Raw genomic sequence first — 18,823 nt, 5'->3', positions numbered from 1 at the left:
AGCTGGGGATCGAACCCTGGACCTTCAGGTTGAGAGAAACGACGGTCCCACCCACAGAGCCACAGCCTCGGTTACTGTAACCTTTACAGTTTTCTTATTTTTAAGTAGTTCACATTAGAAATTAATCTAGTTGCCCAAACTCCTTTTTGGAAAATAAAACATGAATTGTGATCTTTTTACAAACAACTTTTTGTGTGAATGATCAGAAAAGTTAGAGAGGAGAGTACAGCAACACATCAATGTGTTTTTAGTATTAACTATCTGGATGATTAGTAACCACTCAAGGAAAAAGAGAGCAGTTCAAACTTTTCGGATATTTTTGTGTGAATCAAAACTCGACTGAAAATCCCGTCCAGCTCCAAACGGCCACCTGATACTGAAATCAAACATTCAATAAAACAAAACCAGTGTTGTGACTTAACAGTACTTGAGACTTTATTATTCCAACAGTTTTATTTCTCTCACACATACACACACACACAAATAAAATAAAATGTTATCAAGGCACAGTTCACAGCTTGTCTTGTGCAATTGAAGAATCGCGGACAGCAGGAGACGGAGATGCGCTCACATAACGGCACAGCTCACTTCCTTAGACAGATCCTGAAGAGAACAAAGCTTAAGTTAGCACATGTTATCAGTTTCAAGCATTCAGACACATGCTGGGGTCATATTAAACTTAAGATGTAACATGCAGTTAGGGAAGGGACAGAGAAATACTGGGGGCCATTTTGAACACACTGACATTTGTGAAACATCAGCAAGTCCACACCATCTGATCAGTACGTTTCATTTTCACTGACGGACTGCTGTTTGAGACATGAAACTTTTTTAACCAAAAACCTTCCCTAAACTCAAAAAGTGCATCTTTATCATCTCCTTGGCTAGTTTTCATATGGAATAATATTCTAAGCTTATCACCTTTGAGTGAGATATTTTATTCTGGCATCGTTTCATTATCTGTAAGAAAATAATAGCTATGTATGCAGTGTTGCTCTGATTTAAGACATAAACATTATTCAATCGAAACTTTATTTATATAGCACCTTTCAGACAAATTAAATTGCAGTTCAAAGTGCTTAACAAAACTGCAGAGAAGTTATTGACAAAAAAAGTAGTTTATAAAATCAATGATAAAATCATTGAGAGACTAATGCACACCAATAAGACTTTAAAAAAATCTATGTATTGAAAAAAAAAAAAAAAAAAAAAAAAGGTATTCTGATTTGCCTCACTTTAGAATCTTAGCTTAAAAATGTAAAAATAATTATGCCATCAAGTCGTTTGTCCGACAGAGCACTCTTTTAGTCTCAAGACCACAGGCCTCGTATAGGAATTGAAAGCATTTTTCCTCGGTCTTGTCCCGGTCTCGGACTGGTCGGATTTAGGATTTTAAATCAAGACCGGTCAAGATTCATCAGTTACTGAGCGTGTGACCCCTACCCGCCACCGTATTATAGACATTTATCAGTCTACAATATACAGACATTGTAAATCATGCCCAAAGCAATTTTTCATTGTATGATCTGCAAAGTCAGATTTAAAGGTCACATATTCTCCTCCTTTCCAACAAGTTTCAATAAGTCTCAGAGCTCCACAAAAAATGTCTGGGAAGTGTCTTGATCAAATGGAGGATCAGACTGGATTTAGAACATGTCTATAAACCCCTCTATTTCAGCCCTGCTCAGAACAGGCTGTTTCTGTGTCTGTAGCTTTAAATGCTAATGAGCTGTGTCTGACCACGCCCCCTCTCTAATAGGCGATGTGACTCGAGCTTTCCTCGCTCCATGTCCTATTGTTTACGGTGAGAAGGAGAGACTCAGAGGGCAGAACAAACACCTGGCTGTGGGAGGGGTTACTGCCCTTTGTGATGTCATGAAGGGAAAATCTGTAAACTACCTGTTTGAGCACACATTTTCTGAAAAGTGGAGCAGGCAAAACACTGAGGATGGACTGTTCTCATAGTTAGGAGGTTTGTAAACTGACTAGGAACACATATTAGTGTTAGAAAAACAAGGTAAAGTGTAAACATGACGAGTTCAGAGATTTCTTCAGATTCTCAGGATCTTTAATGATGTAATGTTCTGTAGACAATGAAATACAAAGTATTTTTGCGACTGTACGTCTATAGACATTATTCAGTAACTGCTGCATCATTAACCAGAATCAGAACTCTCAGACGTATCATAACTAGCCAACCTGCTGCTGGTTAACCTTATCAAAATAAGGAATATCATTTTTGCAAAAATACATGGCTCTGTTTCAAAATCTGATATGTTGTCTTTTTGCAATTTTCAATCAAATACAGGGTTTCAAAGTTTTGCAACACCCCTCTTTTGAAAACAGGGGTGTATAAAATGTTTTCCCTCAGCTGAAAACTTTTGTAGGGAAAAAAGTTAAAGAAAGGACAGATTGAGAACTCATAATGTCACCTCCTCCTGATCAGGTTGGTTATTAAGTTACAAAAGGTGAAAGGAAACGAGCCTTGTGAAACTCAAACATGTCTGATTAGCTTCTTAGCTTTGTGGTTAAACTGAATTGTTTTGCATGTTGGCGAGTAAAACGCACAAGGCAGCGGCAATTAAATCATGCAATGAACAAGCCATGCACACCTGTGCACATCAGGAACAAGCAGATGAGCGGCGGGTAAAAGCCTCCTCACCTACCGTACTTCAAACTGTGCTCGGTATTCAAGAGACAGAACAACACTTCTTCTTTCTCTTGGGCTTCAATGTAGGCAAGAAAAGAAAGTGATAAAAATTCAAAGACAACAGTATCTGTGTTTGTATCTTCATGTCATGTAGAGGCTGAGTGAGAGCAACCCATTCAGGTCCCATTTCGGCCCCTTTTTGGGTGAAAGCAGTCTATCCTTTTTGGGTAAGGCTTCTGATTTTTTAAATCACCTGCCAACACAAACGCAGAGCATGTTTTCACCCAAAAGGGGGCGTGGTTGCTTTGGTAACTACGGCGTAATGTCTGACTGCTCGCATCACTTGGACCTGTGCTGCATTTGCTTCTTGCATGAATCAGTGTGGTTACCTGTCTGCGATAATGCTGGATGTCACTGCCCGCAACAAATTCTTCATCAAACTCCAGTTCAGTTTCCTCTTCGCCTCTGCCCTGCAGACACACCCGGCGCTCAGCTATTTTCTGAAAAGGTGTCACACGAGTCCTACTGTGAGTTACATCCCTTACTATTTGATATGAACTAAACTACTGTATATGTAGAGAATAAAATCTGCAGCTTCACAAAGCTAAAACCATGTTTGATCCAGTCATTTTCTCCCCCTAATCAGAGTTAGGGCAGCTATTGTTGAAGTGCAGAGCTCTGGCTAATGCAAAACATAAATTACCTATACACTACAGCAGTGGTTCTCAAACTATGGTACGCATACCACCGGTGGTACGCGGGCTCCCTGTGGTGGTACGCAAAGAAATCTCCACAATATAAAAAACAAACCCGTTCAGCATAAAACGACACTTTTCTTTTTGTCATACTCTTATATCTATTGAGTTGTATTTATATCAAGTGTGTTTTCCCCTCTAAATTAATCTAGTTTTTGCAACAAACAACTTTAATCTGCTGAATTTATGCTCACACACAGACATAAACAACAACAGGAGTACGCCTCGTGTTTTGAAAAGTTCCACTCGATATTCTGTTATATTTCAGAACTGAAACAACAGAAAGCAGCTGTAGGTCTACATTAACAGATATTCTGTTATTTATTGGAGTTCAGCTCAGAAAATTAAATGAGAACAGGTCAGAAATATACTTGGGCCCAGGTGTCTATTAGTGGGAAACACTGGAGACTAAATATTCTCAAACAGGTTGTTGGTATAAAGTTGTCATTTTTATTGTTCTGCACTTTTGTGTGTGCCAGTTCTAGCACTAGCCCTTAGTACAGTGTGGCTGCCAGCAGTCAATAATAAATAATATTATTTTTATGAATTAATTTGCCTCTTGCATGAAATGTGTGTTGACAGTGTATTTTAACGTCTACCATCATGGTGGTACTTGGAGAGCCAAATCTTTTCGGAGGTGGTTGAGAACCACTGGACTACAGGTTCTTCAGTGTGGAAGTGTTGTGTACTGTTTGGGTGCTTACATGCTGTGCTGTCAACATTTTAAAGAAGTACAAGAGATCCTTTAAAGGAGGTCATAAACAATCAAGAAGACAATTTGGAAACTGATGTCACAACATTGCCCCAATCACCACATCTAACACAGTGTACAGGTGCATTGTGGGATGCGTAGTTTGCTTCACTTACCTCATGGTTGGGGTTTAGAAGGAGCACCCTTACATCAATGATGGGGCCCCAGCTCCTGTGGCCCTGAAGAATCAGGTCTCTAGAATCAGCCTCAGCACCTGCACCTTCTGCCCAGATCTGACGTGTACACACACACACACACACACACACACAAGTTCAAATTCATATACAACCCTGTTCCCAAAAAAAAGTTGGGACGCTCTTTGCACAAGGAACAAGACAGAAAACCAAAATCAGAGAGTTCAGGCCCACAGAGGCTGCATGAAAACAGACGATTCTGAAGTGCATGGGCTCCAAAAAAAAGCATCGTCTGTGAAAACAGTTCATCTGAAATGTTAACTACATTTCTGTCATAAAACAAGAAAATCCTACATAAACCAAATCCCAAATTTCTGACACCTTCCCTAAATCCAGATTCATTTAAAATCGACAGAAGCAGGTGGAAAACTGTCCTGTTGTTTGGTAAGACAAACTTGAAATTACTTTTAGAATCATGACTAACACACCCTCTGCACTAAAGAGGAGAGATAAAAATCGGGCTTTTCATCAGTGGCTCAGTTATAAAAATAAAAAATAAAAAAAAAAACAGCATTTTTTTGATGGTATGGAGTTGAATGGCATTCCAAGCAAAATATTATGCCAAGTACACAAGATATCTTCGAGGAAGCCTTGATTATTTCAGCAGAACAATGTCAAACCACATTCCACACATATTACAACATGGCTGCATAGTTAAAGAGTCTGGGTGATAAACTGGCCTGCCTGGAGTCCTGAGCCGTCACCCATATTTGGCCCGATATGAATCGTAAAAACATTTTTTTTTTTTTTTAAAAAAGGACACACACTGATCTGTTGAGCAGTTAAAATCTTTCATTAAGCAACAATGGTACACATCCCACAAGTATCCCCACTTCTTAGAAATATATTGATGGAATCAAATTCTAAACAGGCAAAATCATTTTCAAAAACAGTTGAATTTAAAAAATCTGGCACCATTTAAAAACAGCTCGACCAATCATACTTCCCCCTGAATGGTTTCCTAAAGTTTGCAATTCACAGAGGAACAAACAGGAAGTAGTTCAAAGTAGTTCCTCACTGTGAGCGTATCTCCACAGGCCAGAACACAGGAGGGGGGGATGTGGAAGGAGATGTCCCCAGAGTCTTGGTAAATCTTACGAACCACCCAACCACCTAGCTGCTGCTCCTGGAATTGCAGTGAAGAGAAGAAATAAGCATCATTCATTTCAAGGTTCACCAATAACTTTGAAATTATAAATTATGGGTTTATTTTTAGTGGATAGAATCGGAAATCAGGGAGGGTGGAGAAATTAAGTGCAGGAAAGGAGTCACAGGCTAGATTTGAATCTTAGCCTGCACCAAGAACAACAGCCTCAGTACATGGAGCATGCAAACTAACCACTAGCGCCCAAAAGTTCTTTTTTTCCCTCTTCTGACACTTTGCAATTCAGAATGGATTCAGCAGATATGAAAGACGTAGATTTCGTATTTTAATTCAATGCACTCGCTGCTTATTCCCTCCATTTGATTGGAATTGTTTTAAGTGAGACATGAAGTTCTTTATTACAAACACACATACTCTAGATGAATGTTGTGTGCTTATGCTTTGTCTGGTTGCTGCACCATGTTAGGGACTTCTGTCAACAGCGTTCTGATTTAGAGGAGCAGATGTTTAGAGTCCATCGGTGTTGATCGTTGTAGAGGTCAAATATTTTAAATTTAAATACCAGTGTCTTTCTCCCTGAACCCACAAAGAATGGTTATGACGTCAGCTCTAAAAAAAAAAAAAAAACACTGGATCCTACATTTCCCACAAAGCAAACAGAGAAAGTAAGAGAAAGTGAAACTAATTCTCAATTCTAGAAAGATCTTTCACCTTCTCAGAGTTGTTCTTCAATCGTATATATTTGCCTTCCATGTCTATCTCTGCCACGCTAACAGCACTCTGCTCTGTAGCATGACTCGACATTTTGTAGGCCGGTGAGCTGCCGGAGGCTCCTTCATGTTTCCGTTTCTTTCCTCTTATTCTGCGGCTGCTGTGATCGTGTGTCCGAGGTACAGCTGTGCGCTGGGAGGGGCTGGGTGACAGATGCAATCTGAGAACAAAAAAAAGAAACAACAACATAGGAACAACGTGGAGTAAGAGACGAGAGAACAGAGTACGAAGCAATGTTTTAAATTTGCACATGTTCACAGATCGGTGCCGCACCTCTCTTCCTCCACCTCCAGCATCTTCCTGTAAGCATTGATCTCCATGTCTAGAGCCAACTTGACGTCCAGCAGGTTCTCGTAGTCTTCCAACTGGGTGTACATCTGGCTCCTCAGGTTTAGCAGCTCCTGCTCCTTGTGACCAATTCTCTGCTGCCAAACCTCCCGCTCCCGGTCTAAAGTCCTCTCCAAGTCCTGAAAGCGGCTTTCCAGCGTCATTTTCTGCCAGGGAGAGCAAGAATCATGTGAATACATGTAACACAAAGAAGAAGAGTTCGAAAACATCTGTGTGTCAAGACTTCATAACTACAAACTGTACCATACACAGCCTGAGAGTTAAACTAGGAACTATATTTAGATTTTACTGATCACTTTAAAGTCTCTGAATTAAAAAATTTTTTAAATGCTGTCCCTAATGAGCCATGTCACAATCTTAGATCTTCAGGAAAAGCCCTTCTGGTCGGGTTAGGGTCAGTAAATTACACGCAGATCTAAACTTCCATCCCTCTAAGATTTGAAGGCAAACCTTTTTGTCAACTGTTCATCTTGATTTAACTCAAACAGTGTGAGCTCTCAAGTTGTGCCTGAGAATAAGGCCGTACACAGGCTTCCCACTCTTTAGCGGAGATTATTTTTAGGACATTTTCAGTGACAGTCTAGCTGGTATGACAGGAATGCATCTTGCCCATACACCAGTGGGCTCCAATGAGTGCTTTGAAGCCCATTTGTCTACAGCAAAAGACTTCCTGTCATTACAATTTGATCTTTGGGAATCTCCTGATACTCCTAGCCAGAGGAAGCCAGTCCTTGAATTGGGGATGTTCTTTACACAAATTTTTAAACTCGCACCATCTTTCTGTTTCTCACTCCTGTAATTAGAGGAAAAGTGTAATATGAACATTTCAGTATAAAGGACACATAGTTGTAATGTTACTTTATGACTCTTGTGGTTTTTCTTGGTAAAAGGTAAACGATAGATCATTGGGTTAGTGTGACCTGCGGTGTAAAAGGGCTATGAGCAGTCAGCACGTATGTTCCTTGGAGCTCCTGAGCTCTTGGGTCTTGTAGATTCCTCGGGATTGTTGGTGAGGATGGCCTGCAGCTATGGACCCCCCGATTGATTGAATGATTGAGAAGGCTAGAAAAGCCTGTAGAGTGTATGCACGGCCTTAGAATGAAAAATCATTCTGGTTCACTTTAAACATTCACTCTGAGATGTTTTAGTTAAGCCTTGCCAGGTTTATTTTGATTGTTGTCTCCTTTTTCTCTCCACCTGATATAAACTACAACAACAGGTATTTGAACAGCCGAGGTTTGAGTCAGAGCTGCACTTACATCTTTCTGATACTGCTGAAGCTGAGAGCTGAGGGTCTCCAATCTCAACTTGGTCGTTTCGAGTTCATCATTGGTGGCTGATGCGACTTCGTTTTTCTCCAGCGCAGCCTGCTGGGCATTCTGTAACTGTAGTGCAAAGAAACCAGGTTAATGAATGGTCAATAAATCAGGATCACTCTGAATGAGTCATCCAGTGTTAGTACCTTCAAACTGAACGTCTTGTCGATCTCTTCCTTATACTGCTGCAGCTGAGACTCGTGGTCCTGGCGGAGCCCCCTTATCGACTCGGACAGTTTACTCTCAAACTCTCTCTGTCTTCCCGAGTCCAGCTCGACCAGTTGGCTCTCATGTCGGCTTCGGATCTCAAAGATTTCCTACAAAACATGAACGTTGTACATTCAGACAGACGTAGGACATGTGTCTTTAGAACTTTAATATGTACGGGACCATTTTAAAGGGGAGAGTTGCTGAGGGGTCTCGCTCATCCTGAAGCAATAACAACCCGCTCACTATACACATCACTACATTATCTATACATTGTTTTACAGAGCTACTAACTAAAGGAATAAAAAAAATTGAACAAAATATTTATTTGGACTTCAGGTATTTAAAAATAGTTTGTTTTTTTCATGACACAAAGCGGGTGTTAAATCGACATTTACAGCTGTTAACTCAGTGGCCTTCATAAAATTAACTAGAGATGCATCGATCCATCTTTCTTTTTTTTTTTTTTTTAAGTTCTGATCAGATACAGATACATATTTTTTTACATAACTAATAGTGTTTTTGTTGTTGTTGGTATTATGTATCATGTGTGAGGCTGCACAAAGCTGTAGTAAACCTGACACTGCATTGTGCGGGCTTCACATACAAACAGGAAGCAGTAACAGCTGTCAGGTTTTTCAAATTAAAAGTTTTAAACTCAAGTGTAAGAAGTGTTACTTTTGATCATATAGAAGGAGCTGTTCCATCTCGTCTGAACGTCGTCATGGAGACGATTTGTGGACACTTCTTACAGTTCAGTCTGGACGAGCTGAGAACGTTTAAAGTGACCAACCATCTCTCTCGATCGGTGATGTGGATCGGCGCCGTCAGTTCAATGTGTTAATTACTTCAATATTGGACGCGGTACCGATATAAGTAACGATCGGTCCCATCTCTAAAAGGAACTTAATTGGCTTTCATAACTCACATTATATTTAACATGTCTTTAAACAAGCTAACCTAGACGTTATAACTCACAATGAAAAGAACATTTTCACTGATGGTAAAGTCAAGACGCTCTGATCCGCATGAATCAGCACATCGCCTAAGAGAGATTTATTTTAATCTTATTTCAGAGTCTGTTGACATTTTCTTTTCCGTTCACAGGTTTTTAAACAAATCCATATCGAACTTTCTGTTATGTGCCATCTTTACTTTGGTACATTCCTCTGCCAAGGCGTTCAGTTTTCACCGCTGATATTCTCTCCCTCCTACTTTCCCCACAGTAAATAGACTCTAAGTCAAATCAACTGAACTTCTTCACAAAGATTGATATGATAAAATGTAGTCCTCCAGAGTCTGTGATAAGAGCTGTGTCCCAACAATTAGCTTCTCTTAGTAATTCACTGTCCTTTTTAATAACGGTGATCTATCAGGGGATAACAGAGCAGACAATCAAACTTCATATTGTTTTCATAGTTGGTTGAACGTATCATTAGATTGAGGTAAAGGCTTGTGATAGATCGTCCGTGTGTTTGTGGGCGTTACCTGCTCACTGATGTTCTTCTGGAGTTCAAGCTGTTCTTTAAGTGTTTGAACCTGGTTCTCCATCGCAACCCTCCTCAAGATCTCAGAGCTCAGCTGGTTCTTTGTGTCGGTAAGAACAACCTCCACCTAGTGACAAATATAATAAACACACACACACACCTGTGTAGGGTCACAGCAAATCAAAACTGTACTGAAAAATAATGACTGAAGAAAGTTTCAGAGTGCAAACATGATGGACACAACATGAGATCATATGTCATGTTGTGTCTGTACTCCACAACTAGATTTATACAATCAAGTGATCTGCACAATCAGATACAATACTCAAGATACTACTTCACCAAAATACAAGAAAATGAGCTTCAAGCCTCTTCTACAAGTGCCCCTAAAAATCCTTCAGTACTGAAGTCAGTGGCATTTTAAAATCAATCAATCAATCAATATGCTGGACCTCAAATATTATATCCAAACTGTAACACAGCCACCTTCCACACGCCGGGGCTTTAACCTTAGACCGGCTTTAGTTTCATTTAATGTGCTTTCACTCTCAGCTCAACTACCCGGATGTAAAAGAGTGGTGAACCGATAACATCTTCTAGCTCACGGTGGTTTGGAAGTTTTATGAGCAAGGAAATGGGATAAAGTTGCATGCATGCCATATCGACCAGAGAAATGCATAAGCACATTCAGAAAAGGCATGTGGAAGTTAACCTGCAAGGAAGACCAAAAGCTGGCGGTGCTAGCACTGCTAATGTTAGCCACACTCTGCAACCTAATCTGACTTCATTCTAACAGATGCAGTGCAGACTGTTAGTCTGAACTTGTGTTTGATCGATTTTGAAATGTGTTGTTTTCCTAATCCGCTGTGGGAGACTCTACTGCCTAACTCAAACAATAAACTATCAGCTGTCTGCCTCCCAAAACCAGTCAGGTTGGAAATTCCCTCAATTAGGGTTTCCCCACTACATTTAAGAAATATAACTATGAACAAAGAGTTATGATGCAACAAAGAGTCGCGGCTGTGAACAGCATCTGATGAAGACCCCGGTCGGGCTCCACACGTCGTGTTCCTTAAAGCACATCGCAAATAAATATGTTTATCTTTGGGAACCGTAGAGTTGAGATTCTTCGTTGCATCACAACAAGTGTTTTTTTTCTGAATAAGTGACGCGTGTGTGTGTTCGCTGACTTTTCTCTGTAAATATTTAAAGGAGAACATTAACCCCTTAGAACGATCCCTGAGTAGGTCTCAGTCTCTCTCACTGAGTTAGAGCAGAGCATGTGATTGTCAGTTAACTATTCTCACAATAACAGACAAAAAACAGGGACAATGGACAGAGAGGAAATTGTCCATGAATGGATGAGAGCAGCTGCCATTACCTCTCAACGATTAAAAAAAAACTAATGTTATAAAACTAACTCCATGCATTGCTGATCTATCATGTCTCACTAAAATCTCATCAGTTAAATCGTAGTTCAAGGGAAGGTTGTTTTTCTAAATGAATCAAAAACCTTAATCTAAGCCTGAGATTTCCCACGGCATTGTGATGTCAAAGGAAATGTCAACGTTTCAGTTTCATGGAATTATCACATCATCCTCCTTTGGTCCAACTAGACATTTGTGTGAAATTGTCATAGTCAGCAAACGATTCTTGTGTACTCGTCAAAAAACTACTGAAGGACAGCCGGTCTGAAATGAGCCTAATCACAACACCACCTCAGAAAATCCATCTCCTCTTGTAACCTCAAACATGTTCATCAGATTACTGTTCATCTTCATGAAACTAAGAACTGAAAACTCCAAACATTTAGTCATGGGGCCATTTGTACCTAAAGTTAGCGTTAAACTTAATGGAAGTCTAAATTTACGTTCTGCAGCTGTCCCTGCAGGTCCGTGAAGTCTTCATTGAGTCTCCTGTTGTCAGACAGCAGCTTGGTGTACTCGGCGTCCTTGGAGCTCAGCGCAGCCTCAACTGTCCTCAACTGGGACAACGTGTTGGCCAGATCGCCCTCCTTCTTCTGGTTCCTGCAGGAGAAATCACAACGCGTCAATTTTGTGTTTGGCTGCTACTTTCACCAGGTCTAAAGATAAGATAAGATAAGATAAGATAATCCTTTATTTATCCCACAACGGGGACATTTACATTGTTACAGCAGCAAAGAGCAAAGATTGCAAACAAAAAGTGAACACAGTACAATTTAAATAAATAAAAATAAATATGTACAAAAAAATAGAGCCTAAAAAAATAGATTTCTCTTATGTAAAAAAAAAAAGATTTTTCATATAACAAGGGACTTCCTGGTTACATAAAAGTAGCTTTAAATACATGAAAATGCTCAACTATATTCTGCTTTCCCTATAAAACATGAAAACACATGATTTTTTTTTACAATTGGCAGAAGAAATTGCCAACACTGACTATAACCATCAGTTCTAGATAAATAAGTAGATGTATCAGTTTTAAGAGATAATACAGAAAAATCATTTAAAAGCCTTGTTGCTACTCGGCTCTACACACCATGAGATTATTCACTTTTAAATCAGGGATCAGTGTGTTGGAGGAAATGTTTCAAGGCTACAATGAAGTGTATGCATGGGCGGTTCTAGGTAACTGTAACACTGAGCTTGGTCCCCCCAGAGGCCACAACTTTCAAAAGGAAGAGCCCCCCCTCATAACACACACAGTATTTGACTCACGATCTAGTGTTTAATTCTGTTACTGAAACAAATATAAATCATGGTATTTAATGATGGGCGCTAGTATTTGGCATTTTTTAAAGCGATCATCTTTGTCTATTTTTGACCTGGGTTTAATGTTCCCCTCTGACTGAGGGGCCCTAGTTTGGCCCCCCTCAGTAAAAGTGGTCTAGAACCGCCACTGAGTGTATGCTCTATAAACAACTTCTGGGCCCATTTAAAGATCATAAGGTCAAAGGTGACTCATGTGAACCAGTGTGCAGTACAGGCAGGCCTTGATATCTTGAATATACTCCGGATAACACTGCAGCAACAATTCAAAGTCTTCATGTTGTTCAAGTGTGTGCAGCTTTAATGAGCCCTTATTTAAGTGGAGGCTGGATCAGCAGCCTCTCGGACACCTGCACGGCCATGCATTGATTTATTCTAAGACTTTTACCTTGCTTTAAGTTTCCTGTACTCCTCGTACAGATTTCCGTAGTCGATCTGCAGCCGGGCCCTCTCTCCGGCCAGGCCGTCCAGGGACTTCCTAACATCGGCCAACTCCTCCTCGTACAGCCGCCGCACGTTGCCCATCTCCCGGCTCTTCGACTCGTCTTTATCCTCCAGCTGGATGAGCATGGAGGACCTCTCACTCTCCAGGTCTTGGACCCGCTGGATATAATTGGCGAGGCGGTCGTTGAGGGATCGGAGCTCATCTTTCTCCTGGATGCGGGACAGCCGGGTCGGACTGGTGCTGGATGAGGGCAGGCCGGCGGCGGCGCTGCGGCGGCTGACGGAGCGGCTGGTGCGGCTCCCGGAGGCGGCAGGGGTGGAGGTGGCAGAGGCCATGGTGGTAGTCAGGGTCCCCAAGTGAACCAGGTAGCCTACTATACGTTATTCTGAGATTATACACCGGTGTGAGGTGCTCCCATGCGAACTAACACAGACATGCAGAGATATTTAAAACTCAATAAATCACGTGTAGCCTTAAACGCAGGTAAGTTTGATCTCTCAGCGCGCCACAAAGAAAACATCCATCCAGCACGGTTTACTGCTTAACTGGCCTTTTTTCCCGGAGTTTAAGGTGTTCACAGCTGAAAGAAATCAAATTTGACGAGTTGACGCACTCAGATAAGTAAAGAGCACCGTCAGCGTAAAATCCTCCTAAATGGAGCAGTACATTTCCTGTTGGGATTTTCAAAATAAAACAATTTTGCGTGCGCGTGGGAGAAGGATGATATAGAAACTGTTGAACATTATGGACAGTAACATGCATCCCTTACACGTATATCAAACTGTATTTTGCACACTTGACTCCTTTATTTTTAATCATAATTCTTTATTTATCTATCATACTATGCACTGGCAGAGCTAGTGTTTTGTACTGTTATCTATGAGTAACAGCTACTTATGCACATGGACCATCCATACCACTTTTTTATCCTGGCTATGTATTGTGGGCTCATGTTTTTTTGTATGGGTGGGATATGTATGTGTATATGTGTTGTGTTGTGTTGTGTGTATGTATGCTGGCTGCTGGAACACCTACATTTCCCTGTTGGGATGAATAAAGTATGTCTTGTCTTTATCTTGTACTTTATACAAGAAGGAAATTCTAAATAATTTGTAAGTTTGCAGAAATTCCTCATTACTGAATATTGAACAGTTAGATATTGAGTCAGCTCAGTAAGGACAGTCAATGAGAACCTGAGTTTCCCTTATCCTTTAATTAAATGTTAGTCCTGGAGTGTATTATGTCTCACCTGTGCATGTCCAGTTCATTTTAATCTTGTTTTTCCACAAATAAAGAACACCACATAGGCTATGTGATCTATTGGCACATATAAGCTACCATTATGAAAGTGAAATATTTATAGAACAGATTAACAAAAATAAACTCTATGCAATTTAATTTAAAAAAAAAAATTGGTGTGAGCTTCAGTATATCCCAGAAATAAAAGGGGGGAAATGATAATGCACAAAAAACAGGCTTACAGTCTGTGATAGATTAATGTTTAATTTGCAAATTGAAATGTTTTGATCTTAGGCTATAAAGTTGAATGTGTGCAGGAAATTAATTTCACTTTGTTTTACTTAGTGAGACGTTTCCAACAACTTTACTTTGAAGGCAACACCGGATAAGCTCCATCGTGCTTCGATGTTACTCGGTATGACTTGACTGGAGGGAGTGAGCTCCTGCAGGACATCAGCTGATGGAGATGACTCGCTGTAAACTCGGATGTTTCTGTTACTTATCACGAGATTAAAATTCAGGGACAAGATTATGTTTCCTGAATTATCAAAGCAAGTCTTGAGCCTGTAAAATGAAATGTTAACTTTAATACATTCAGTCTACAAAACTACAGGTGTTCAGTGAAAACAGAAAACCCCAATTAGTCAAGTCTGTCGTTAAATATTTCTTGTGACACTATTTTTGATTTAACTAAATGAAGTGACATTTTGAGTCTATATTTAGACAATAGCTGTCTTTGGAGTTTTCTGTCTGTATGTAACTGCGCATATCTGGATGATAGAGGGCGCCAGTTCTTCATCATTTGGCACCCTGATCTGCTCGGAGTTTGTAGAATGTGGCATCACTCTCTTCAAATGTAATATGGTTAATGATCAGTTGACTGGCTGCTTCTAAATAAATATGAACTTTTATAGGTCATCTCATTTTTAACTTAACAAAGTTGTGTCTTCTCCTTCATGACATTATAATGAATAATGCACCATAATAGAACATAACCTACCTTTCATCTAAAATCTGCTTCCCCTCAGCCTCTCAGTAAAATACTGGCAGCAGGGGCGATTCTAGGCTCTGCTGGGCCCCTTAGGCAAAAATTAATTGGGGGGCCCCTCCAACCAGCGTTCATTATTATTTTCCTCTTTCTCTTTTCACCCCCACACGGATAACTTCATTTTCCTTTATTGAAAAAATAACGGGAATAATGCCGCAATGCTTAGCAGGGCATTGAGAGAGAGAGTGCTGTCACATGGGGCCCCCTTAGGCAGGTTTCCAATTGTCGTTGCAAGATTTGCCCATTCTGAGGCAATGCTATATGGTTTAAAGTTTGTCAGCTATTGCCCCCCCCAAAGACTAAACTCCACACCATGGGAGACCGGGCTTTCTGCTCCTCTGCTCCCAGTCTTTGTAATGCTCTCCCTGACCACCTGAGGGCACCACAGTCCCCCAAAACCCACCTCTTTATCAGAGCCTTTTGCTCGTGTTTTTAGTTTCATTATGACTTCCTGTTTTTATTCCCATGGTTTATTATTGATTGACATGTAAAGTGCATTTCAAGTAAAATGTATTATTATTATTATTTATTGATTCTGCAAGACATATTCTTATTAAAGTAAACGATCATGGAGCTCTTGCGTGCTGCACTTGTTGTCCTGGTAATGTACATTTTGAGAAGCAAGAGCGTTTGATGTTGTTACAGAGCCACATAATAATGGAGTGTCTGTAAACATGAATAATTATCGCTAGAATTTTTCAAAGAATAACAAAAAGTAGGCCAATTGTTATTGAAACATTTGCATCCGTTTAGTAGGCTATAGGTACAAAAACATTCCATTGTTTAAAAAAATGTATGTGTGTGGCAATCAACCGGTGTTATGATGAATATGGCGGCGGTTATAAAGGCAGGATGTGGCGCAGGGGAAAGAAGGGACAATCAGAGTGCCACGGGGGAAAATAAAGAAAAGTGAAGCGCCAGGAACACGTTGCTGCAGCTGCTGTTATGTTCATAGTCTGTGTGGTTTAAAAGTGTTGGATAATGAAAGAAAGGAGCGCTGAAACGCCTCTGAAAGTGTCTGAAAGATAGACCGAAGACTCCCTCTGCGTCTCGTCACCATACGCATAGCGGGGCTGAGACAAAGACGGTCCGACTGACCGGATTATTCTTCCTCCTAGATCCTGCTGAGATCGCTTATTTTTTCTTCTGGTATACCAATGATCGATCGACTACCTTTGTTGGATTACTATTGTTACTTTTTTGGATGGACTGAGTTTGTTTTGGATGAGTGAACGGACACGTCGGCGGATGGCTTCCTTCTTTTTCTGTGGACTAAAAAGACAATTTGAAATTAACTCTCGTAGATCATAATGCATATTTCGTTTGTTTGGGACTTTTGGTTTATTTTGAATTCAACAGCACTGTGCTGCTAACCAAACAATTATTTTCCATAATGCGCGCGGCAACGGGAGTCTGTTATGTACATTGTCCAACCTGTAAGAATCCCAATACTGTAATTTAAGCGTCTACTATCTGAGTTCAAGAGTTCAAGATAAGCAAGCAATGTATTTATCTTCTATTGTTTTGTACCTTTTCAGTGTTTTCCCTACCATTATATTACTATTATGATGAAACAAATCACTTCCCTGTTGCACACACATGCTCTAATGAGCTTCAAATATTTGTCAACACAAAGAATCTGGCAGATGATGACGAGTTAGATTACCATTTTCTCATGGCTCTCGTGAATGGAGCCATTTTTAGTGCAGTCTAGTCAAGAAAAGCACAAAACAATGATTGGTTGCAATAGCTTGGCAAAGACAGACAAAAGTCATTTCAAATAGATATGAGCAATCCATTGTAAAGTAAACAACAGTTTCTGTTTGTATTTGTTTATTTTCTGTTAAGACTTTTGATGTTGTGAATACGGTTTAGTCTTTCCAAAAGTCAGTTTGTAGTAGTTAGTCAAAAAATGTTCCTTGACTAATCTGTCAGTTTTTATAAGCCATAAAAAGGGCAAGATGTTTTTTACAACCAGAGCCAACAAAAAAATATAAATTCTAAAGAGTATACGATCACATACATACTAGAATATGGCAAAAAGTGGCATTAAAGAAGTTGAAAACACCCATTGTTTAGTTGCCAAATGTATTTCATCATTTGCAGCCGTGTTCATGATTATGCTAACGAGTTAGTTACACAATCTTGTTGAATACAAATTCCTGCCCTCTGTTATATATATATTTTTCCTTTGTTACCACCATGTTCAGGAGGGTTTACTGTACCAACAAGTTCCTGCATGTCCTGCTGGTTGAGTGGGCAAAATAAGTGTTCTGCATGAGCAATTGAGTCGACTGTTCTTTCCTCATTTGCAGCTTCTGGATGGTTCAGTAACATAAGATGTCAGTCTAGCGTTAGAAGCTGAACTGGGGTCCTGTTCCGTTCAGAGGAAATTGAATGGTTGTTAAATGCAGCTTTGAACTCATTCAATGTTTGGTTGATCCTGAAGACAGAATAAAATCTGATTCATTGTCTACATCCAAGGCCTCCCATTGATTCTAACTCATTGAAAGGGTTCTGGAACAGGAAAGAGCGCTTGCTAAAGTCCTGTCTGCTGACAAGAAAACTAGACCTCTTGTCCCCACTTGGAAGGACAAAGAGGTCCTAGAGGCAGTTCAGAAAGCTCTGAAACCCCTTCAGGACTTCACTGACGCACTTTCAGGTGAGGAGTACGTGACCCTCTCATACGTCAGACCTGTACTACACCTGTTTAACTCCAGTCTCCTCGCAACTGAAGAAGGCGATCCCGAGCTGTGCAAATCGATAAAGACCAGCATTGTGGATTACCTCAACGCAAAATACGCAGATCCATGCACCAGTGACCTGTTGGACATCGCCTCTCTTGTGGATCCAAGGTTCAGGGCCAAATACATCGCGATTGAAAGACTGGATGCACTCAAGCGTAAAGTGGTCGAGGAGGCAGAGTCTCTGCTCAGTGATCAGGGAAGCTGTTCTGACCTCACTTGTGGTTGCATCCAATTCCTCAAAAGAAATGTTCGAAAATTTTGTTGGCCTTATGTTGTATTCCCTTATAAGCTTGTACAATGTTGGTCTGGAGATCCGCAGGACTGAAGCAACTTCGGAAAGTGATGTTCCTATAGCAGCAACAAACTCACCATGTCCTCTTTGGAAATGATGGTACGCCCCTCCTAAGAAAGAGAAGGGAAAGGCAGAGCCGTCTTCACTAATACAATGACTTCTCATTTTGTCATGCACATAATGGAATCTCCTGAATAACTCCAGAGGTTAGGCTACCTGAAGGGGCTGTAGGCTATGTGTGAACGCAAACAGCCAAATTTTTCGCGCAGACATTACCCGGAGTTTCTCTTTATTCAAATATCATATTCACATTCCACGGCCTCTCAAAGCAAGTTTTGATGGTAAGATCTTACATATTAAGTGTATTTGTCCTATGAAACTTATCAACATCAGCAGAGTTTAATAACGGAGAAAAGACGGACATTAAAAAGACACTAAACGGACCGTCGGACATTTAAACGGACCGTAAACGTCTGTCAGTTTGTAAAGAGTCAGTCTGTGATGAGCTGGGATTAAAAAAAGTCTCTGACATGAGGAGTAACAACGAAATATGAAGCACAAGTTCTATAAAATCAACATAATGGAGTGTAGACCGATCTCTCCTGACTTCATATTTCATTTGTTTTTGATTCACTGGCAAACAAAAAGACTGTTAGTATGAAGTGTTCTAATAAAAAGATCATTAACGATTCCTTCATAACTATTACAGGTAGGTTAT

The 18,823-nt window shown here is 40.3% G+C and overlaps 1 protein-coding gene and 1 long non-coding RNA gene across 4 annotated transcripts; one reads left to right on the top strand and one right to left on the bottom strand.

The window, feature by feature from the left end:
• Positions 1–410: 410 nt before the first annotated feature.
• On the bottom strand, positions 411–13,418 carry lmnl3 (lamin L3). Of its 3 annotated transcripts, none has more exons than XM_065952518.1 (12): positions 12,723–13,418; positions 11,455–11,611; positions 9,586–9,711; positions 8,037–8,207; positions 7,834–7,959; positions 6,500–6,720; positions 6,167–6,386; positions 5,369–5,476; positions 4,273–4,389; positions 3,040–3,150; positions 2,663–2,726; positions 411–603 (listed from the first exon to the last, which is right to left on the bottom strand). In XM_065952518.1, the coding sequence occupies exons 1-11, from the start codon at positions 13,112–13,114 to the stop codon at positions 2,691–2,693; spliced, it is 1,785 nt and encodes a 594-aa protein (XP_065808590.1). In that variant the 5' UTR covers positions 13,115–13,418; the 3' UTR covers positions 411–603; positions 2,663–2,690. The 3 variants fall into 3 exon arrangements, with proteins under 3 accessions (XP_065808590.1, XP_020509472.1, XP_020509471.1); XM_020653816.3 differs by having other exon boundaries at positions 2,667–2,726; XM_020653815.3 differs by lacking the exon at positions 2,663–2,726.
• On the top strand, positions 12,988–15,639 carry LOC136178563 (uncharacterized). Its single transcript, XR_010665943.1, has 2 exons — positions 12,988–13,144; positions 14,364–15,639. It is a non-coding gene; the product is annotated as an uncharacterized lncRNA (long non-coding RNA).
• Positions 15,640–18,823: the final 3,184 nt, after the last annotated feature.

The sequence above is a fragment of the Labrus bergylta genome, chromosome 3, assembly GCF_963930695.1.
Source record: "Labrus bergylta chromosome 3, fLabBer1.1, whole genome shotgun sequence".
NCBI classification, from domain to species: domain Eukaryota; kingdom Metazoa; phylum Chordata; class Actinopteri; order Labriformes; family Labridae; genus Labrus; species Labrus bergylta.
The sequence above is the reverse complement of the archived record's forward strand: the minus strand, read 5'-3'. Positions and strand labels throughout refer to the sequence as shown.